The 24,361-nt window shown below is 42.3% G+C and overlaps 1 protein-coding gene across 5 annotated transcripts in view; it reads left to right on the plus strand.

Moving 5' to 3' along the window:
* Nucleotides 1–24,361, plus strand: part of col27a1.L (collagen, type XXVII, alpha 1 L homeolog) — a 314,667-nt gene that overhangs the window by 134,491 nt on the left and 155,815 nt on the right. For 4 of the 5 annotated variants that reach the window (XM_041573258.1, XM_041573257.1, XM_041573260.1 and 1 more), the window contains exons 29-34: nt 10,369–10,422; nt 17,054–17,098; nt 17,234–17,278; nt 17,359–17,412; nt 18,005–18,058; nt 21,166–21,219. In XM_041573258.1, coding sequence (XP_041429192.1) covers nt 10,369–10,422; nt 17,054–17,098; nt 17,234–17,278; nt 17,359–17,412; nt 18,005–18,058; nt 21,166–21,219 — 306 coding nt within the window. The remainder of the gene's footprint in view (nt 1–10,368; nt 10,423–17,053; nt 17,099–17,233; nt 17,279–17,358; nt 17,413–18,004; nt 18,059–21,165; nt 21,220–24,361) is intronic. The other variant, XM_041573259.1, reaches the window with a different exon arrangement.

Here is a 24,361-nt window from a genome sequence, read left to right on the forward strand (position 1 = left end):
CAAGGTAATTGCTGCAGCTGAAGTACCTGACTGAGCTTTTGAGGAGGGGCTTTCTTACTTCATAGAGAGGAGCTGCACTGCAATACAACAGAAAAGGTACTGGTTACCAATGATTGTCATAACTTTGGTTCTTGTGCTGTTAAGTTGGTGTTGGGAAAGCCACTCAACTGTAGTTAGGCTGCCAACTGGATTTAGCCAGCGCTCTGGTGCATGGGTTTATTTTTCCTTGTTTTTCATTTCTTTTGTGTGCTTCTTACTAATGACTGTGTAACAGAATAAACTGCAGGCACTTGCCTTTACAAGAGCGACTTCTGTGACTGCTTTGTTTACCCTAAAAGACATTGGAAAGCAGCCCCAAGACACTGACTCAGTCACCCTGAGATGCCAATGTGTCACTATATATATATATAAATATTTTGCCCTGTTTTCCGGGTATTTACCCTAAATGACTGTGAATAGTGGCCCCAAGACACTGACCCAGGTACCCCTACAGGTCTAGGTATATATATATATATATATATATATTTTTTTTAAATTTGTTTTTTTGCCTGGGTATTTAGTGACCCACTCTATAACCTTCCTTAAGTAGCTACTGTCTCACATGCACACGTGGCTATTTTACCCTAAAAGACTGTGGATAGTGGCCCCAAGACACTGACCCAGGTACCCCTACAGGTCTAGGTGTCACAATATATATATATATATATATATATACTGTGTATATATATATATATATTATATATATATATATATATATATATATATATATATATATATATATATATATATATATATATTATTTGTTTTATTGCCTGGGTATTTAGTGACCCGCTCTATAGCCTTCCCTAAGTAGCCACGTGTGCATGTGAGACAGTAGCTACTTAGGGGAGGCTATAGAGTGGGTCACTAAATACCCAGGCAATAAAACAAATAATTTTAAGACCTCGGTAGGCCCGGGGCAAAGGTCCAGTTTCTGGGCATAGACTATGCGGAGATGATGGAGGGGTTCACTATGCAGCAGATTGAAAGGGGGAGAGAAAGGCTGAAAGTCTGGGCTAGTGAGGTAGGATGAGCAGGGGCATAAGGGAAAGTGACTTACAGTATCAGTGGTCTCTTTTAAAGCTGCACTACTGGCACACTGGCCCGGGGTTATTCCAGTGAGTGAAATGGAAGGGCGAGTCTCTACCGGCTCTTCTGTCTTCTCGGGGCTGTGCATGCGCATTAGAGTGAAGCTTTAACTAAAAATTCTACTTTTTCATTCTACTGCACATGCATCTGCCCCGGGAAATTTGAAGAAAGAAGAAGACGGCCGTGGTGCTCACTAGAATAACCCCGGGCCGGTGCAGTTTTCTGCTGATAGGAGCACCGGCCCAGGGTTTCAGGTAAGTAAAAGCATTCACTTGGGGTGCCTAACATTTGGCACCCCCAAGTGGTTAAAGACTTTCCTTCTCCTTTAAATGTGTGCTCCATCAGTGTCTGTCCATTCTCCGACAGCACAAGACTGCGGCCCTTTTAGAGTGACTTCTGGACAATGCTGGAGTGGTGTTTATTTGAGTCTCAAGCCTTTTACCTGGGGTATGGGTAATTTTATTTTATAGGCTTAGGAAGGACACTCATGCAGGAATAGGAAGGACACTCATGCAGGAATATTAACGTTAATAACGGTAGCTTGTACTTGCTCCCAACTAAGATATAATTAATCCTTATTGGAAGCAAAACCAGCCTATTGGGTTTATTTAATGTTTACATGATTTTCTAGTAGACTTCAGGTATCTTCATATCTTCATCCAAATTATTGAAAGATCTGTTATCCGGAAAACCCCAGGTCCCAGGCATTCTGGATAACAGAACCCATACCTGTATTGTGAATTAGGAGTTGTGCATTAGGATAGCATATAGTAAGGGCAGAGACACACGGTCAGATTCAGGGAGTTTAGTCGCCCGGTGATAAATCTCCTCTTCCAGGGGTGACTAATCTCCCCGAACTGCCTTCCCGCCGGAGATTTACATTGTAGCCAGTGGTAAGCAGTTCGGGGAGATAAGTCGCCCCTAGAAGAGGTGATTTGTCACCGGGCACTCGGAGCACTTAGTTTTGGTCGACCTCAGAAAACGAAGCGCTCCGAGTGCCATCCTGCTGGTGATTTGCATTCTAGCCGTCAGGAAGGCAGTTTGGGGAGATTAGTCGCCCCGTCGGAGGCAGTTGCCATTTTGTGTTGCCAGCAGATACTGTATCTTACATAGTATTATTGTATACAGGGTGGGATTCTGCTTTCAAAGCTAGACAGTAGCCATACAAAGCAAAATAAAACGCTGGTTTATATCAAATGATGGGCCATGACAAGCTAAGGACATATGCCCCGAGGCCCGTTCCCGGTATAAAAGCAGGGTGCCAATGTTTCATTACCATGAGTCACTTTAACTTCTTGTCTAAATATAGTCTGCCTTCCTCTGTTATTGTTAATGATTTTTTTTTTCCGTTTTGGCACCGGCCCAGAGGATAGTACTGACTCAATCCCACTGGAAACAAAAATAACTTACTGAGTCAGAATCAGCAGAAATGCAGTAATAAAATCTTTTGCTGATCCCAGTAGGAATCAGGAGTCTTGTTAATGTCGACCGCACTGTGTCTTCCAGGGCCACCAGAGTTGGGTTTTAGTTGCCAGGCTGACGGGTAGACTGGTTTCCCAGTTTCCACCATTAAAGCCTTTGCCGCTGGAGCAGCATAAAAAAGCACTGCCAAAGGCAACTGAATAGTCCGATGTCTTCTTTCACCCTGACTTGCCTTTATGTTTATGGAGCAGAGGTGCCATATGTGCTGTAGACGAGGATCATGATGACAAAGAAGATTCTGACCTTTTAGGTGTTATTATGAGTATAGGTTTACACTAGGCTGCTTCTTCTGCATGAAACGTTGTTATTTCTAGCGGTGCTGTATAACATCACAACATTGTGCGTCTTCCTTGCCAGGCAGTGTGTGCACTCGTTTTGTAGACATATACAAAATATATAATCTATTATACTCTAGACCAGTGATCCCCAACCAGTAGCTCGCGAGCAACATGTTGCTCTCCAACCACTTGGATGTTGCTCTCAGGGTCCTCAAAGGAGGTGCTTATTTTTGAATTCCGGCTTGAAAGCAAGTTTAATTGCATAAAAAGAAGTATAGTGCCAAGTAGAGCCTTCTGTAGTGCTTACCAGTCCCGCATAGGGGCTACCAAATAGCCAATCACAGCCCTTATTTGGCACCCTAAGGACTTTTCATGCTTGTGTTGCTCCCCAACTCTTTTTACATTTGAATGTGGCTCACAGGTAAAAAAGGTTGGGGACCCCTGCTCTAGACTGATCAATAAACTGGTTGTTCACCTTTACATTAACTTTTAGTATGACGTAATTCTGAGACAATTTGTAATTGGTTTTCATTTTTTATTATTTGTGGTTTTTGAGTTATTTAGCTTTTTATTCTGCAGTCTACAATTTGAACAATCTGGTTGCTAGGGTCAGAGTTACCCTAGCAACCATGCATTGATTTGAATAAGAAACTGGAATATGAATAGCAGTGGCCTGAATAGAAAGATGAATAATAAAAAAAAATAGCAATAACAATAAATTTGTAGCCTTTCAGAGGATTTTACTTTTAGATGGGGTCAGTGACCCCCATCTGAAAGCTGGAAAGTGTTGGAAGAAGAAGGCAAATAATTAAAAAATAAAAAATAAACAATGAAGACCAACTGAAAAGTTTCTTAGAATTGGTCATTCTATAACATTCTTAAAGTTAGCAGACAGACTGCTTCTGCAAGGTTTTCTCTAATAATGGCCACAGGACTCCTATAGATCCAGTAAAATACATTTATCCCGTAACATTGAGTAAATACTGTCTATACAGGTGTGGGATCCGTTATCTGGAAACCCATTATCCAGAAAGGGCCAAATTACAGAAAGGCGATTTCCCATAGACTCCATTTTATCCAAATAATTTAAATTAGTAAAAATTATTTCCATTTTCTCTGTAATAATAAAACAGTAGCTTATACTTCATCCCAACTAAGATATAATTAATCCTTATTGGAAGCAAAACCAGCCTATTGGGTTTATTTAATGTTTACATGGTTTTCTAGTAGACTTAAGGTATGAAGATCCAAATTATGGAAAGATCCATTATCCAGAAATCCCCAGGTCCAAAGCATTCTGGATAACAGGTCCGATACCTGTAATGTTTCATACTCCTGATCAACATTGGGCTATATATATATGTGTGTGTGTGTGTGTGTGTGTGTGTGTGTATGTATATATATAGATAGATAGATATATAGATAGATAGATAGATAGATAGATAGATATAGCCCAGTGTATCCAACGTTTCAGCCCCTGTTGGGCCTTGTGTGTGTCTTTGCTCCTGACGAAGATGTGAGGGATAGAAACGTTGATATATATATATATCACCAGGCAGACAAGACGTGAAGGCAGTACCGGCGCGGGGAGCTGCGCCCTCTGGTAAAACTGCGCACACGCTGTCCTCGGTTGCTATATCCAAGGTGGCTAGTAACCAGCGACCATACGGAGGCTGCGAGTGCCTGTGTGCACGCCCACCGCTAGTGTGTCTGTTGATTGGCCAGTAGAATCCGACGGCGCTACTGATTGGACAATAACGTATTGATACAGAATAGTGGTCTTTGCTGGCACAGCAATAGCGAGTTTTAATAAAACCTTTGCTTTTACTCTGTATATTCGTTTCACTTCCTTACTACCTACACTCCTTGTTCCACTTCACTATATCCCAGCATCTTTGGTTTTTATTCATACAAGCTAATACTAGCTTGTTTGGTTGCCTAGCAACGTCCTTTGGTGCCATTTTCTCACTGTTAGGGGTTTAAATTCTGTGGGTTAGTGTGATGCCTGAATGTTTGTTTGTTTTCCCTCCTGACGAAGATCCCTGTGGGGGATCGAAACGTTGAGCTTCAATAAAGATTTTTTCCAACCTTGAATCTGTCGCAAATCCTGTGAGTGCCGCTATCAGGGCCGGATTTACATAGCGGGCGCCCCTAGGCCCACTGCCGTTCGTCACCCGTGCCCCCCCCTTTATTCATGCAAATTTTTATAATCGGGACCTAAGCAATGTTCATTGGGCACGGGAAATTTACAAAATTATTGTATCTTCTGCGCATCCCCAGTGTTTTTGAACCAATGTGGGTGTGGTTGGACAGCATGCCGCCCCCCTAAAATCCTGCCGCCCTAGGCCCGAGCCTAGGGGGCCTTTCCACAAATCCGGGTATATATATAAAAATTATTATATATAATAATGTGATTATTAATGCATGAAATCCGTGAGTGCCACAATCATCCTTTGTAATATATATTATATATATACTAGATATATACAAATAATTAACTGTCTGGCCATTTTTCCTATGGAACCGACTGTAATTAATATCCTTATAAACGGTTCTTTACGCGCCGTTTTATAACAGCTGACGAATTTGAAGCAGCGCGTCGAAATTGACACAGACGCGTTTAAATTGAATGCCAGCGTGCCCAAATTGGACGCCGGTGACCAGAATTGGACTCCTCGTGACATAATATCTTTATAAATTACAATAGGGGGTACATTATCCATTATATATAATGTATTTTCATATATATATATATATATATATATATATATATATATATATATATATATATATATATATATATATATATATATATATATATATATATATATATATATATAGAAACGTTGGATTGAATAAACCTGCTCACTTTTTTGACATTATATCCTTGTCTTCAAATCCTTGGAGTGCTGTCCCACCCTGCACCTGTATATATATATATATGAATGAAAATACAGATAGATCTAGAATGTGTTTCAGTGCAGTGAGTAGTTGAAAACCATTCTGCTCTATGGGAGGTAGTGCTCAATGCAGTTCAGCAGCAGCCCAGAGCTTTATCACCATCCAGAGCCTCTCTCCCAGATGTGCATGGCATGCAGGGGAAAAAGGATTTGGGTAATTATATCCACGCAGAACAAATTGTTTCAGTGCAGACAGTCATTATCTTTTTAAAGATCGGAAACAAAAAGTACGAGTGATTAATAAATCAGACCCTCAGGAATAGGGACATACGGTAATATATGATAAGAGCGACCCCTAGAGGAAGGTCAGGTATAGATTACAGTTACACTCTATAGAGACCGGCAGTATTTTGAAGGCCAGTGTGCCGGATGCATCCTACATATGATATTGTGTGTTTCCTTCAGGTGTCTATTTATATGGAAGTAGTGATATCATGAATTACTGATGAATTACTGTACAGCAGCCAAATCAGAAGCTCACAGCTGAGTTAGTTCCTGCAAAGCTTTCACAAGCCCAAAGGCACAGGGTGTCCAGGCCAAAGCACCAGCTGGAGGTCACCAAGACATTCCGGTCATGTTTCCGACTTCAGACATCCCTACATTCCCCCCGAGGCTTCTGTTAGTGTAGGCCATGAAAACATTGACTTCTGGCAGCTCCTTCTCAAAGACTGCCCATGCTGAGGAGCAACTGAGATCCCACAGGAAAAACTGTGCCTGGGACAGATCCACATATAAGAGGAGGCATCACACGCACATACTGCTCTCACCATTAAATACGTGGCTCACCTTTATGCTAATGTTTAGTATGTTATAGAATGGCCAATTCTAAGCAACTTTTCAATTGGTCTTCTTTATTTATTTTGTATAGTTTTTTAACTATTTGCCTTTCCGCTTCTGGCTCTCTACCAGCTTTCAAATGAGGGTCACTGACCCCAATAAAATACAAATGCTCTGTAAGACTACATTACATTAATTGTTATTGCTACTTTTTATTACACATCTCTCTATTGAGTCCCTTTCCTATTCCATGCTCTTATTTAACTCAATGCATGGTTGCTAGGGTATTTTGTGCCCTAGCAACCAGATTGCTGAAATTGCAAACTGAAGAGCTGCTGAATAAAAAGCTAAATAACTCAAATAGTAAAAAATGAAAACCAATTGCAAATTGTCTCAAATATCACTCTTTACATAATACTAAAAGTTAACTTAAAGGTGAACAACTCATTTAAATGTATCTTATACAAAGGCCATTCTTCTCAATCTTTATATTAAATTATTAGCCTCCCTCTTCTGCCTGTTTCCAGACTCGTTGCAGATAATCTCACAACTAGCTGTCAAAATATGGACGCATAGTCTCGCTGTTCATTTCTATTCTCTGCACTGCTGGTTGTGATTGTTGATTAACAGAGCTGTGAAGAAGCATGCAATGCATTGTGGGATATGGAGACTTGACAAGAGGAGAGAGCAGGCTATTGCTACATTGTGTCAAGGGTCAGAACCAGCAATGCATGCAGGGCCAAACAAATGCCGCTTCCAGTTACAAATAAGGGTAAAACATTTGTAGATAAGTCACATGGCACCACCTGGAGTGGAGCTGACACATTGTTGTGCCAAATCTATGCAAAATTCCTCCCATTCATTTTTCTAAGAAACATTAATGTCTGTTTGACTTCTGGGGCTGGGGAGAACTTGTGTTACATAGTGGTGCTCCTTATATTTATATTAGGAAAGGGAGGTGCGCCTGTTCTCACTGTACCTGTCAAGTGACAGTCTCCTGACACACCAGCCCCATGATCAATTGAGACAGATCACATGAGACACAATCTCAACATGAGTCTTCACTCTCTATTGCTCTCTCCCTCACTCTCTCTTGTTCTCTCTCTTGCTCACTCACTCTCTCTTGCTCTCACTCACTCTCTCTTGCTCATTCACTCTCTCTTGCTCACTCTCTCACTCATTCTCTTGCTCATTCACCCACTCTCTTTTGCTCATTCACTCTCTCTTGCTCTCTCCCTCACTCTCTCTTGCTCTCTCTCTTGCTCTCTCCCTCGCTCTCTCTTGCTCTCTCCCTCACTCTCTCTTGCTCACTCATTCTCTCTTGCTCCCTCACTCTTGCTCATTCACTCTCTCTTGCTCACTCACTTTCTCTTGCTCTCTCACTCATTCTCTTGCTCATTCACTCTCTCTTGTTCTCTCACTCACTCTCTCTTGCTCTCTCCCTCACTCTCTCTTGCTCACTATTCTCTCTTGCTCACTCACTCTCTCTTGCTCATTCACTCTCTCTTGCTCACTCACTTTCTCTTGCTCTCTCACTCACTCTCTTGCTCATTCACTCTCTCTTGTTCTCTCACTCACTCTCTCTTGCTCTCTCACTAACTCTCTCTTGTTCTCTCACTCACTCTCTCTTGCTCTCTCACTCACTCTCTCTTGCTCTCTCACTCAATCTCTCTTGCTCTATCACCCACTCTCTCTTGCTCACTCACTCTCTCTTGCTCATTCACTCTCTCTTGCTCTCTCCCTCACTCTCTCTTGCTCTCTCACTCACTCTCTCTTGCTCACTCACTCTCTATTGCTCTCTCATTCTCTCTCTCTTGCTCTCTCATTGACTCTCTATTTCTCATTCACTCACTCTCTGTGGCTCTCTCACTCACTTAATCTCTCTTGCTCTCTCACTCATGTAATCTCTCTTGCTCCCTCAGTCACTCTCACTCACTCTCTCTTGCGTTCTCACTCACTTAATCTCTCTTGCTCTTAAACTCACTCTCTTGCTCATTTACTCTTTCTTGCTCTTTCAATCACTCTCTCTTGATCTTTCACTCACTCTCTATTGCTCGTTTACTCATTCTCTCTTGCTCTTTCACTCACTCTCTCTTGCTCTTTCACTCAATCTTTCTTGCTCTTTCACTCACTCTCTCTTGCTTTCTCACTCATGCTCACTCATTCCCTTGCTCTCTCATTCACTCTCTCTTGCTCTTTCACTCTCTCTCTCTCTCTTGTCCTTTCACTCACTTAATCTCTTCTTCTTTCACTCACTTACTCCCTACTACTTTCACTCACTTACTCTCTTGCTCATTTACTCTCTCTTGCTCTTTCACTCTTTCATTCTCTTGCTCTCTCACTCACTCTCTCTTGATGCCAAATAGTCTCCTCTCTGTTCCTATAGGCCAGTAGCAATTTGAACAGGGAGATTAGGGAACCTTAATGGTGGGATGACTTGGGATGATCTAGCTTTTGTCCAACAGTTCTTTTGAAATAAATATTGGAAATAAGTTAACTGGCTGCTGCCCTTCATTTCTATGTAAATGTGATACAAAGGCACAAGCCCAAGACATAAGCAGACTGCCCTCATTTAGTGCTAGCGATTGTTACAGGTCCATCATCCTTTGTTCAGCCTGGCTTTAAAGCTCCTGCAGGATCTACTCATTGTTAGAGCTGTGGTGGTTGTGCTATAGGCAAGAAGCATATCGGATAGACAGTCGGTGAGACTGTAACTATTTTGCTGCACAGGGAGGATGCCTTGGTAGTAACTCCAGAAACTCCTTGACCTCAGAATGTATGTTAAGCTTGATGTAAGCGTAAAGCCTCGTTCCCTTTTCTACCCCAACAACTCATACTTTCCATGCTGAATAATAATCCACAAGGTGGCCTGAATCCGCAAATTGACCCATAATCTGCTTGTTGCAGTGACATAGATCAGAATAAAAACTGGAACCAAAGAATCTACACTGCTGTTATTTTTAGGCTGGAACTATCGATTCTATGGCACTTCCCTCCTGGCATCCTGCAGCGAAAATATTGAAGGCAAGAAAATAACTTAATTTAGCTTGAATGGGGTTAATGAACTACTCCCCCACCATCATTGTCTCAGGCGTAATAAATAAGAATTTGCCCCCTTCTGCACACCCCCCATTCACTGCCTGTCAGACCACCCTGCTAAATGTGCTAAATGTGAACTCACAGTTGTGCTGCCTTTTATACAGGAGGTCAGGGGGCATTTTCTATGTGTGTATCTGGCAAGAGGCCAGGGATGGGTTAACACCTTGCCAAAAAAAAAACCTGTCTCTGGCAGTGGAAGGGTTAAGCTGCCAGCAGCAGCCTATTTTAAATTTCCCTTAAACTGTCATTTTCCTTAAGCCTGTGTAACATACCCCTGTCCTCCATGCATGGATGAAGTGAACCCTTCTTTCTGCACCCTAAATCTCTCCCCTGGGCTCAGGTAACTAATCCCTCTCCAGCAGGGAAGGCTGCCCCAGTGTGAGCCAGGCAAAGGCCAGGAGCGGAGCAATCACAGGCTCCATTGTGAGCAGGGGCCGGCAAGAGGACGCAAGTAAAAGGACGCAGCTGTTTGTTTTCTTGAAAGCATTTTCTCCCCTCTATGAACATGAAGAGGGTGGTGTGTATGTGTGTGGGAGGACAAGGGGGCTTTTGACTTGGGCCATGTAGAAGGCCGCTTTGAGCAGCACAAGGGTGACACCTGCTGTTCAGTTTTTTTATTCTATCTTCCTTCTCGTGTTTTTCAGGGTGCTAGAGGCTCTGATGGACCAGCGGGAGAACCTGGACTTCCAGGTACTAAGGTAAGTGCCCAGACAGGTGGCAGCATTGTGGATGTCAGGAGCTGTAAATACAATGTATTTAGGGTGCAAACTCTCACGTGCCTGGGGATTTGCATCGTTGCCATTCCTGCCTGTTTAACCCTTTTGCCAATCTCTGTATTGAAATCTTGCTGCTCCATGACTTCCAACCCTAATGTAACAATTGCCCCATAGCTAGTACTTAGCCCTACGTTCCCCCTGAGCTGGTATTTAGCCCTGCGTTACCCCTGAGCTGGTATTTAGCCCTGCGTTTCCCCTGAGCTGGTATTTAGCCCTGCGTTCCCCTTGAGCTGTTATTTAGCCCTGCGTTCCCCCATAGCTGGTATTTAGCCCTGCGTTCCCCCTGAGCTGGTATTTAGCCCTGCGTTCCCCCATAGCTGGTATTTAGCCCTGCGTTCCCCCTGAGCTGGTATTTAGCCCTGCGTTCCCCCATAGCTGGTATTTAGCCCTGCGTTCCCCCTGAGCTGGTATTTAACTCTATGTTCCCCCATAGCTGGTATTTAGCCCTGCGTTCCCCCTGAGCTGGTATTTAACTCTATGTTCCCCTCGAGCTGGTATTTAACTCTATGTTCCCCCTGAGCTGGTATTTAGCCCTGCTTCCCCCTGACACAAGGAGCTGTTCACACTGCCCTAGCCCCCTGCCAGGAGAAAGTAGGAGTATTTAATTCAGTGCCTTTTATATAATAATAACAAAAATATTTGTATAAGTTTCCTTTCATGTGAGCGAGTGAGCCCCCTGAAGGTGTTACACTGATGGAAATAAAAGGGGCTGCGTCAGGACATGGCTTCATTGCATTTCTGCTCTCAGCCCAGCTTGCCCCTTTCCACTCATTTCTTGCTTTAGTAAGCACACTCGTTGATGGCATATTTTATATACATAGCCTGGCATAAGTCTTTAGACCCTTGGTCATGTCTTTACTTTACTAAATAGCCCCAAAGCATGATCCTATAACCAACATTTTGCTTACACTTGGTCTCATTTCACCTTTTCCAGCATCATAGTCACTCCAATGTAGTGATCATTCCCACAATCTGTGCAGAGTGGATCTACAATGCAGTAAATGAACGTTATACTGATATTAGAGCAATGCACCAGAACCAGGGATAGCGCCAGGTACATGCAATGTGCACAGTACAAAAATGGAGACAAATTTAATATTGTTCAAAAAAAATACTTACACCCATCCATGTTGTTTTAACTTGTACTGCACCCCAATGCCCCCTCCTGCATGATCTGATAACTTATGCACAAGGACATGCACTGACACCATGGAACCCTGGAATTACTGTTAGTCTGGACCCGCTGCTATTTCAGGGTTCCCTTAGTGGGTTTTCTTAATTGCTGCAACTAACCGGCACCAGCGCCAGAAGCAACACTGGGGTAATAGCGTGCATGCAGTTTACCAAAATTGCATGCACGCAAATGTATTTGCCAGCGGCAAAAGACGGAAATATGCTGCAAATTCGCGCCTGGCGAATTTATTCGCCCATCCCTAAACAGTGTATTAGTAGAAAAATATCTTAGTGCCTATTCAGGTCACTACCTATTGATCTTCCAGTTTCTTGTTCACACCACAGCCTGGTGTCTAGTAGGGATGCACCGAATCCACTATTTCGGATTTAGCCGAATCCCCAAATCCTATGTGAAACATTCAGCCGAATGCCGAACCAAATCCAAATTTTCATATGCAAATAAGGGGCCGGAAAGGAAACAGTAAAAATAATTTTTTGGCATCCTTGTTTTGTGATGAAAAGTCACATGATTTCCCCTCTCGCCCTTATTTGCATATGCAAATTAAGATTCGGATTTGGTTCAGACAGGCACAAGGATTCGGCCGAATCTGAATCCTGCTGAAAAAGGATAAATCTCGGCTGAATACTGAACCGAATTCGGTGCATCCCTAGTTTCTAGGTTGATTTGGACCCATAGCAACCACATCTAGACTATGGACATCACTATGTCATTTATAATAACAACCTTATAATAATGGAGTGTGAACAGGTCTCTGTGCCCCATTATATAAAATCGCCCAAAGTTTCCTCGTGAGGCAACTTTGGGCAACGTCTGAAACGAAGCGCTCTGAGTGCCATCCCACCGCCGATTTATATTATAGCAGGCGGGAAGGCAGGGTAGGCAGTTCGGGGAGTGTAGTCGCCCTGAAGAAAGCTCCTCTTCTTTGGGCGACTTATCTCCCCAAACTGCCTCCCGCCAGTTAGAATGTAAATTGTCGGCGGGGTGGCAATTGAATCGCTGCGGCGTTCCAAAGTCGCCTAATGTTTCCTTGTGAGGCAACTTCGGGCAGCTTCGAAAATGAAGCGCTCTGAGTGCCATCCTGCCGACGATTGACATTCTAGCCAGCGGGGAGGCAGTTTGGGGACCGTAGTCGCCCTGAAGAAATCTCCTCTTCTTCGGGGGCGACTAATCTCCCCGAACTGCCTCCCGTTGGCTAGAATGTAAATTGCCGGCAGGATGGTAATCAGTGTGCTTCGTTTTTCAAAGTCGCCCGAAGTTGCATCACAAGGAAACTGAGTCGGAAAAGGGAGCGCTCCAAGTGCCATCCCACTGGCGATTTTGATTCTACTCGGCGGGAGGCAGTTCAGGGAGATTAGTCGCCCCAAAGAAGAGGCAATTTATCGTCTGGCGACTAAATCTCCCCGAATCTGACCGTGTGTCTCTGCCCTAAAGGTGAACCATCCCTTTAAGATAATCCAATGTTATGGCAGTTGGGACAAGTCCAGACTGCTGCAGTAAGTTGTGGAATACTATACAGTTCAAATGGGATAAACCACTGGCTGAATTCCCCATAGTCTTTCAATGAATGGCACATTGTAACGTTGCTGTGACTTATGCCCCCCTGGATTTCAGAATGAGACGCACTGGCCATTGAAATTTCTCTTGTTAAAAAACGTCCCAGTGAATGAGGCACCTGTTAAACCAAAGGTGATCACTCGGATCGGCTGCCAGTTGGAATCGCACGTCCCATTCTTTCCCGCGTGTAATAGTATATGTAGCATTCCGTGCCGGGTGGGAGGCAGCAGATCTACACTATCCATATCAAGCAGGAGCTGCATTAGGGAGGTATGAATGGAGAATAAGAATCTCCCAGCATTGCTGTTCTTTGTCATGGACAGACTGGATAAAGCTGAGAGAGTGTTTATATGTTATGAAGCTATTCCACTCATTTCTCACACATACAGTACATGAGCCACACGACGGACATTTGCCATAGAACCTTAAAGGGTGAACATCTTTAAGTTAACTTTTAGTATGTTATAGAAAGGCTAATTCTAAGCAACTTTGCGATTGGTCTTCATTATTTATTTTGTATAGTTTTTTTAATGATTTGCCTTCTTCTGGCTCTTTCCAGCTTTCAAATGACTGACCCCATTTAAAAAACAAATGCTCTGTAAGGCTACAAATGTAGTGTTATTGCTGCTTTTTATTAATCGTCTTTCCATTGAAGTCCTCTGCTATTTATATTCCAGTCTCTTATTCAGTTTAATACAAGGATGCTAGTAGGGATGCACCGAATCCAGGATTTGGTTCGGAATTCGGCCAGGATTCGATCTTTTCCAGCAGGATTCGGCCAAATACTTCTGCCCGGCCGAACCGAATCCGTATCCTAATTTGCATATGTAAATTAGGGACGGGGAGGGAAATGACATGACTTTTTGTCATAAAACAAGGAAGTAAAAAATGTTTTCCCCTTCCCACCCCTAACTTGCATATGCAAAATAGGGTTCAGATTCGGTTCGGTATTCGGCCGAATCTTTCGCTAAGGATTCGGGGGTTCGGCCGAATCCAAAATAGTGGATTCGGCGCATTCCTAGTTGCTCGGATATGTTTGTGAAGATTCTCATTCATCCAGGCAGCGCCGATTCTGATGAAGACGCCGCCTGAGACGGCTCCTTAAATGCCGCCCCTCCCCTCGCAGGAGTGCGAAGAGCGCAACTGTGCTCTCTCACACTAGTAAAGCCGGAAAATTCGGCTCTTTAAAGTGACAGGAGCGGCTTGTAGCCGCCCCTGGAAATTTATCTGGCGCTGCCACCTGAGTGAGCGACTCAGCACCTGCATCCAGGTCATGGTATATCTAAAGAAATAAGTCAAAACAACTGGACTTGCTGTGTTTTTTTCCTTGAAGACGTTTCACCAGTCAGTCAATTGGCTTTCTCAATTCAGAATAACTGATAGGATCTTGCTTTGCTAAATATCCCCTGGAATGTTGCTCCAATCAGCATAATCTGTTTATCATAATCCACACTGATGTCATTTAATTAAATGATTGTAATAGCAAGATTGGAGTTTAGAGGTGTTAATAAACCTTCCAGGGATAGGTGCTAAAACAGCATTGTATGTGGCAGACAATAGATCCCCACCAGCACAGAGGCTAAATTGAAAGAGATGGAACATCTCAGAGGGGCCCTGAAGACATGTGGGTATCCAGATTGGGTTTTTGTGAAAACCAATAGAAAAAGAAGCTATAACGCCAAGACTACCGGTGAAGGTGGAAAACAGGACAGGAGAAAGAACTTGGTCTTTCCATATGTAACTTGGGTGTCAGAAAAACTTAAGAGGATTTTTAATAAACACCACTTCCCTATCTGCTTTAAACCCAGCAATACACTGATGCAGCAACTAGTTCACCCAAAAGACCCAACCCTAAAGCACAAGAAGAGTAACATTGTGTATGCAGTGCAGTGAGGAATGCTCTGATTTGTATTTGGGGGAAACCAAACAACAATTACACCAGCATATGGCACAGCACAGAAGTGTCAGCTCCTCTGGTCAGAACTCAGTTGTGTACCTACAGCTAAAAGAAAAAGGACACATGCTTGAAGACTGCCAAATCCAGATTCTAAACTGGGAGAGCGACTGGTTGTAAAGAGGTGTTAAACAAGCCAAGAACTGAAAAACCAAGTTTGAATATAGGCGGGGGTGCGACATCTATTGTCTGCCATATACAATGCTGTTTTGGCACCTCTCCCTGGAAGGTTTAATAACACATCAAAGCTCCAATCATACTAATACAATCAACAAAGTAAATGATTGACTACTTCATTTCTAGCTGCTTCCAGGAAAGCTTTTTTTAATTCTTGGTTACAAAAAGAATCTCCTTCATTATCGGACATCATTTTTTATATGAACCAACTTAGTTGGCAAGAAGCCTTAATAGCTAAAACAAAAGGAAGTCATTCCATAGATTCTAGAAGGCTTATTTGGTCTCTTTTTTTTTTTTTTTTTTTAGATCTGCAACTCTAGCCCAATAATTTGTTTTTTTCAATTGTAAAACGAAAGTTTATTGGGTGCTCCGGCATTCCAGATGATAATGGGTTTTTTCTTTCTTCTCTTTTTATTGCATTTACATCCACTGGCTTAGTTACATTTTAGTTTATTTTTGTTAAGTTTTCTGTATTTCTTCATTTAGGGGCCCATTTACTTAGCTCGAGTGAAGGAATAGAAGAAGAAAAACGTAGAATTTCGAATGTTTTTTTTGGCTACTTCGACCATCAAATTGGCTCCTTCGACTACGACTTCGAATTCGAATCGATCGATTTGAACTAAAAATTGTTCGACTATTCGACCATTTGATAGTCGAAGTACTGTCTCTTTAAAAAAAACTTCGACCCCCTACTTCGCCACCTAAAACCTACTGAAGTGCAATGTTAGCCTATGGGGAAGGTCCCCATAGGTTTTCAAATGTTTTTTTAGGTCGAAGAAAAATCGTTCGATCGATGGATTAAAATCCTTGGAATCGAACGATTCAAAGGATTTAATCGTTCGATGGAACGATTTTTTGTTCGATCGTTTGATCGAACTATTTGCGGTAAATCCTTTGACTTCGATATTCGAAGGATTTACATTCAACAGTCGAATATCGAGGGTTAATTAACCCTCCATATTCGACCCTAGGTAAATCTGCCCCTTAATGTATACATTTATGATAATGTTGAACGCATTATTTTTCTTTAGCTGCATTTTATTTGCTGTCATTTTGATTTCATTTGTTTAATATAAAAATCAAATCAAATATTTCAGCAATACAATCAACACCTTAACTTCATGACATCATTGTGGATTATTATAAACAGATTATGCTGATTGGAGCAACATTCCAGAGGATATATATTCTCAAAGGAAGATTTACAAGTTATTCTGAATTTAGAAAGCCAGATGGAAACGGCGTCAAGGAAAAAAACACCCCAAGTCCAGTTGCTTTGACTTATGTTGCTAGATATGTTGCTAGGATAATTTGGACCCTAGCAACTGGGTGGCGGAAGCGGCAAAGTAGATAACTGCTGAATAAGAAGCAAAATAACTCAAAAACCATGCATTTTAAAAAATGAAAACCAGTTGCAAATTGTCTCAGAATATCCCTCTCATTTGGGCCCTAGCAATCAGACTGCTGAAATTGCAAACCGGAAAGCTGCTGAATAAAAAGCTAAATAACTCAAAAACCACAAATAAAAAATGAAAACGGATTGCAAATTGTCTCAGAATATCTCTCTCTACATCATACTAAATGTTAACTCAAAGGTGACTGCCTTCAATGAAACAATAGCTGCTGTATTAAATGCTGCTTTTAATCTGTCTATTCTGATCTTATCATCACAGGGTCCCACTGGGATACAGGGCAAGCAAGGTCTGATTGGTGAGCAGGTAGGAGAATTAAATGACCTCTTATAGTTCATGCATGCGCCTTTGGAAATGTGGTGCTGGATCAGGAAAGCTCTCTATATCTGATCTGTTCCTGCCAGCATTGATGGAACTCAATGCTAATGTTTTTGTCTGCAGGGCAAAATAGGAGAAAGAGGAGTAATAGGATTGCAAGGTTTTCCAGTAAGTCCATGTAGATAATGACATCATTTAAGAGACAACATAAATCATGGATATCATTTTAAAAAGTGTTAATTTTACAGGGAATACCAGGACCCTCTGGCCCACCAGGAGAGAAGGGAATTCCAGGAAATCCAGCAAGTATCATCCAACTTTTCATTTTATCCCTAGCACTAAACACTCATCTCTATTTCATCAACCCATATGCTTTCTGTCATGTGCTGATCCGTATCAGGCACTTACTTCAGTTTATCGGCTGCCATTGGGTGGCTTGTTAATGTCCCAACAACTTTATTAGCTACTGAGTGAGTCTATTCTGCATAGAAGCTCTTTCTCTTCTAGACGTCTAGAACACATCATGAACGTTACTCACCAACCCCTTGAATGTTGCTCCCAGTCCTCAAAGCAGGTGATTAATTTTGAATTCCTGACTTGGAGGCAAATTTTGGTTGTATAAAAACCAGGAGTACTGCTAAACAGAGCCTCCTGTAGACTGCCAGTCCATATTGGGGCTACCAGATAGCCAATAAAAGCCCTTATTTGGCACCACGGGGACTTTTTGCATGCTTGCCTTGCTCCTCAATTCTTTTTATATTTGAATGTGACACATGGATAAAAAAGGTTGGGGACCCCTGCAGTAGTAAATCATAGAAATGTTTAGCACATTGCCCCACTTGTTTGCAGCATTAATATATATCTATTTTTTTTAAAAAGTCTTTCTGTTTCTAGGGCTCCGTTGGACCGCAAGGACCCGTAGGGGCTTTGGGAGAAATGGGACACAAGGTAGAGTACAAATTTTTGACAATAACATTTCAGATCAAGGAATAATTTCTCATGAGTTGCCCCAGTGCCAAATATCTAGGGATGCACCAAATACACTATTTTGGATTCGGCCAAATCCATCTTAGAAGATTCGGCTGAATCCCGAACTGAATCCGTATCCTAATTTGCATATGCAAATTAGGGGCAGGGAAGGAAAAAGTGGAAAAAAATTGGTTTACTTCCTTGTTTTGTAACATGTGAAATCCCGCCCTCCCCATAATTTGCATATGCAAATTAGGAGTCGGTTCGGCCAGGCACAAGGATTCGGCCGAATCCTGCTGAAAAAGGTCAAATCTTGGCCAAATCCCGAACCAAATCCTGGATTCGGTGCATCCCTACAAATATCTAATGCACGGGCCAAAGTGATGCCTCCCGTTATCTCGTTCAACGTACGCTGTTTGACCTAGTGCAGCCTCTGCGTTCTGTTGCTTATTTAAAACATCTGAACTTTACAAGGAAAATGTTAAACCCATTAAAAACTCATTTTTGTATCCTTATTTTGATAGAAAGGCATTTCAAGTAATTGAGGTAGAGAATATCTTGGCTTTAGACTGATGTGCATATTTTTTAATTTTTCTTTAGCACCAGAATACCCAAGAACTTGGGAAATATTTATAGCAAGGTAATGCTTTGGTTCCATTGTTGGGCTAAAGCAGTGGTCACCAACCAGTAGCTCCCAGTGGTCTCAAAGCAGGAGCTTATTTTTGAATTCCAGGCTTGGAGGCAAGTTTTGGTTGTATAAAAACCAGCTGTACTGCCAAAAAAAGTCTCAATGTAGGTTGATAATCCACATAGGGGCTACCAAATAGCCAATCACAGCCCTTATTTGGCACCCCAAGAACATTTTTCATGCTAGTGTTTCTCCCCAACTTCTTTTACTTCTGAATGTTGCTTACAGGTTCAAAAGGTTGGGGGATCCCTGGGCTAAAGCATACTAAAGCCTGTGATACACAAAGATCCAGTTTCACCCAATAATTAACCTGCAGGTCCCAAAAATCAAGGCTACCCATATGCAGCATGAAGGACCAGTTAGGAGATATGCCCCAAGTTTAATGCCTGGGGACATGTGTGAATTGAATGGACCCTTAACCAAATGTTGCAGCGCAGGAGACCATAACTGAGCTCTGGACATCAGGACTAGACAGTTAGTAGGCGCTGCCATGCCAACAAAATACCTCTATATTGACTTCAAGCTGCCATTTAAAGTTCATTCTCCTCTCCATGAGAGCCCTGGCAGTACTGAGGTGAAGGAAGGAGAAGTAGGAATATATTATACAGAAAACTATATACCTTTTATATTGCACTTGGGGTGGCTTGACAAATAAAATCGCTCTCCTCCCACAGTGTCCCTGCGGATACTTAGAAGGAGTCTGTTTAAAGCACAGACCTCCAGAAAAGATCTCTCTATAAGCACAGACCGTATAAACCCTGCCAAACCTCAGAGATTCTGATTAATCAACACACATGATTCATTCTGGTATGTAAGCTGTAACACATCTGATTAACATTCAGCCATGTCCATGATTACATGCAGCTATTGTAGGCTCAAGCCCCTCAAACCACAAGTACAGAGAGATTCTCTATGGAACAGAGTGTCTGCCTGAAGCATCACTGTCTCAACTATTATCAGAGCTGACAAAAATAAATGCATGTTGCTACTTCCTCACTGTATATATTGTACTATTAGCCTTGTAAAGCCTTCCATCAAAAGGAGCTAAAAGCCCAAATCAAAGGTGGCTTCTTGGTACTTCTTTTTCAATTGTTTTTATTGAAGTGTTAACATAGACATTCAGATATATCACAAAATACCAATATTACTGACAAGAGAATCAATACAGAAATTCAAAGCAATGCTTGAGAGCAAAAAATAAAACAAAAAACATAGTAACCATATTTAGTTAATTACTTGTTTATTTAGTTTTTTGTACATTTTTAGTAGCACAGTATGGTATAGAGCTGCATGTGCTGTTGCCACTGTCCCTATTGCCTTTAAGGAACAGTAACAACAACAAAAAAAGCGTTTTAAAGTAATGAAAATATAATATACTGTTGGGCTGCGGTGGTACAACTGGTGTGTTTGCTCCAGAAACTCTACTATAGTTTATATAAACAAGCTGATGTGTGCTTGAATGGCTGCTCCCATGGCTACACAGCGGCTTGTTTATATAAACTTTAGTAGTACTTATCTGTTATCTACTGTGTATCCTGTGCTTGAATGGCTGCTCCCATGGCTACACAGCGGCTTGTTTATATAAACTATAGTAGTACTTATCTGTTATCTACTGTGTATCCTGTGCTTGAATGGCTGCCCCCATGGGTACACAGCAGCTTGTTTATATAAACTGTAGTAGTACTTATCTGTTATCTACTGTGTATCCTGTGCTTGAATGGCTGCCCCCATGGGTACACAGCAGCTTGTTTATATAAACTGTAGTAGTACTTATCTGTTATCTACTGTGTATCCTGTGCTTGAATGGCTGCTCCCATGGCTACACAGCGGCTTGTTTATATAAACTATAGTAGTACTTATCTGTTATCTACTGTGTATCCTGTGCATGAATGGCTGCCCCCATGGGTACACAGCAGCTTGTTTATATAAACTGTAGTAGTACTTATCTGTTATCTACTGTGTATCCTGTGCATGAATGGCTGCCCCCATGGCTACACAGCAGCTTGTTTATATAAACTGTAGTAGTACTTATCTGTTATCTACTGTGTATCCTGTGCTTGAATGGCTGCCCCCATGGCTACTCAGCAGATTGTTTATATAAAATAGAGTAGTACTTATCTGTTATTTACTGTGTATCCTGTGCTTGAATGGCTGCCCCCATGGCTACATAGCAGCTTGTTTATATAAACTATAGTAGTATTTCTATAGCAAACACGCCAGTTTTACTAGCTGAGGGCAACAGTACAATATATTGTCATTCCTTTAAAATGCTTTCATTTTTTGGTGTTACTGCTCCTTAAACATTCATTAAAAAAGCCAACTTTATGTGTTTGGTTCCCTTTTAAGCACCTGACGTTAATATCTTTCTAATGATTTTGATACCTTTTTTTTATTCCAGGGACCTCAAGGAGCAAAGGGGGAGCCAGGACCTCCAGGTGAACCTGGATTAAAGGTGAGATCTTCTAAAATAAGATAATTAGCAAAAACCATGCAATAATTTCTATACTTTGTGGTTCTATTTTTTTTTTTAAGTCTATGCAAATTGTCTCAGAATATAAATGTAACTGTAATGGCAATCACCCCTTACAGAATGAATGCATGATTGAACAGAATAGTTTTATGCTGATTGTCCAGGATAGTTCTGCTTAGGACTAATGGTTTTATTGGTCAGTTTGAGCCCAGATGTTTGCTGCTGAATTAGCCATAGATTCCATCATTAGACCAGTCAAAGGGCTGCTTTTGTCAGGACAGAATATGAGAAATTGCCACGAATGAGCCCTGAGAAGACTCTGCGATTGGTTACTGTGATGAGTATCTCCGTTATCGGTATCGGTTTATTTTAGGGATGCACCGAATCCAGGATTGGGTTTGGGATTCGTGCCAGGATTCAGCTTTTTTCAGCAGGATTTGGATTTGGCCGAATCCCTCTACCTGGCCTAACCGATTCCTAATTTGCATATGCAAAGGAAGTAAACTATTTTTTCCCCTTCCCACTTGTAATTTGCATATGCAAATTAGGATTCGGTTTGGTATTCAGCCAAATCTTTTGCAAAGGATTGGAGGGTTCGGCCAAATCCAAAATACCTTTGTTTATTTGGCTTGTCTCCTTTTATAGTTGGCTGGGTAAGTATCTGTGGCCCGTTTTCTAATCGCTTGCAGTATAGGGGGCTATGAACGTGAAGTCTTTACAGCAATTTGGCCAGAAATGTAAGAAAATAAGCATCCGAGTATAATGTAGACCACCAATGGTCCATCAAGCAGCAGCTGTGAGCGAGAGTAGATCTCCAAGAAAATAAGCGAGTGAAACAGTAGCGGCTCAACCGGATAGGGTATTTACAATTTTCTGGTACTCACCCAAACACCGTTTTGATTCAATGTCATCCTGTTTATTTTGGAAGGCACATAAGTCCCTCGACCCGCTCTCCTCTAAGTGAGATCTTTGTATTGTTACTTTTCTTTTCCACATCATTGTTTTTGGCAAAATCCCCCTCCTCCTATCATAGGAGCTACTGTTCCCCCTTTTGTGAGAGAGCTGAAATTCTAGCTTTCCCCCCTCCTGGGCCTTTTTCCATGAACAAAACCCCATTGACGTTTGCCACCTTGCCATTCGGAAACCGGATGCTTATTACGGTAGTTTATTGCTGCGCGCAAGGCTCTAATCTCCGCTGGATAGAGGAGATCTATGCATGAGCTCTGTCCGTTTCTGTGTGCTTAGGATTTACATGAACTCCATAGCACAGGCTCGAGAGGTTGCCAGGTTAAACGCAGCTGCCTGGCCCGGCCTTGTTTTCACTATTTATCTGCAGCTTTTTTTTGTTCTTTTCAATCTTGCTTTTGGCTTTTTATTTGTATAGAGAGACTGAAAGATCTGCAGATAATCTGGAATAATAAGACTCTCTGTTCCCTTTAAAGGAGCTTGTATGAAACAACTGCCTGCCATGTGCAACCAGCGGGATGGCACTCAGATCACTTTGTTTTCCGAAGTCGCCCCACAAAGAAACGTTGGGCGACTTCGGAAAACGAAGCGCTCCGAGTGTCATCCTGCCAGCGATTTACATCCTAGCCGGCGGGAGGCAGTTTGGGGAGAATAGTTGCCCCGAAGAAGAGGAGATTTGTCGCCAAGCGATAAATCCCCCCGAATCTGAGCGTGTGCGCTAACCCTAAAGATGGCCATACTTAGTTTATTGGCCCGTGTGTGGGGCCCTCCAATCGCATCTGTTCATTGATGTGGTCCCGTGATGCGACCACACGTTACGATACGATTGTTGGGCCCTAGGACCCACGATCGGATTAGCCCGATATCGCCCACCTCAAGGTGGGCGTATCGGGGAGATATCCAATCGTTTGGGCGAAGTCGCCAAACAAGCAGATCTCTGTGTATGTCCATTTTAACTCTTTGCATACAGCTACAGTGACATAAATTTGTACACGAAACACAGAAAGAAATTGCCATCGCTCTGTCTAGCCCATATTCTGTTGATCAGATGCTATAAATGATAAAAAGCCAATATTTGTACACTTGCCAACGCACAGTTTGCCTTTAAAGGAGAAGCAAACCCTAAAGTTAACCCTACCCTACATAGATCCCCTCCCTCCTCCCCCCAGCCTAGCTGCTACCCCGGGGAAAAGCCCCAAAGTCTTTACTTACCCCTCCGTGCAGATTCTGTCCAGCGGAGTTCACGGGCGACATCTTCATCCTCTTTGGGATGAGACCGGCGCTTTGGCAATTTTCGTGCGTTTTGGAGCACGCGCAGTTGACGCGAAACAGAAAATTGCTCCAACTGCACCTGCGCCACTATGCCTGTCTCATTCCAAAGATTACACAAGAGAAGACGATGGCTGCGGTGAACCTGCTGGACAGAATCTGCACGGAGGGGTGAGTAAAGACTTAGGGGCATTTGCCGGGGGTAGCAGCTAGGCTGGGGGGAGGAGGGAGGGGGCCTATGTAGGGTATGGGGTATGTTTTTTTTAAATTTAGGGTTTAGTTCTCCTTTAAAAGTAATTATTACAAAAAATGAGGTGTTAGTACCGCACTTTGACCAAACTTTGTAAACTCGTGTGTCACGTCAAGGCCCCTCATTGTACTTGAGTCCTACACTATCCATTAGCTTTCCAAGTAGGTAGTGCATTTCAAATCAAGTCCCCCAGCAAACAGTGTGACTGAGTAGTAAGATCAACAGTGCACTTCTCCTTAACTCAGAGGTTCTAGTGAGAAAGCAGGGAGTTTTTAAGCACCAGCCCAATAACAAACACCTGTAAATCATTCCCTGTTTTAAAGGCTGAATGGCGGCTATGGCCAATATTTGGTTACAATTTGCACATGAAACCCAGAAAGAAATTGCCAGCGCTCGGTCTAATCCACATTCTTGAGTTGCTAGAAGCACCCTTGTGCCAGCGCTTAGTCTAACCTGAGTTGACCTGCTGCTATAAATGATAAAAAGCCAATATTTGTACACAAAGAAAGAGAAAAATTGCCAGCACACGGTTTTCCTTTAAAGGTAATTATTAGCATTCTAAAAGTAAATAGTATACACTAACAAGGAAAGCCATTTTTATGATTGCATCCTTGCCGAATGTCATTAGAAAGCTGGGAG

Source organism: Xenopus laevis, chromosome 8L (assembly GCF_017654675.1).
Source record: "Xenopus laevis strain J_2021 chromosome 8L, Xenopus_laevis_v10.1, whole genome shotgun sequence".
Classification (NCBI taxonomy): domain Eukaryota; kingdom Metazoa; phylum Chordata; class Amphibia; order Anura; family Pipidae; genus Xenopus; species Xenopus laevis.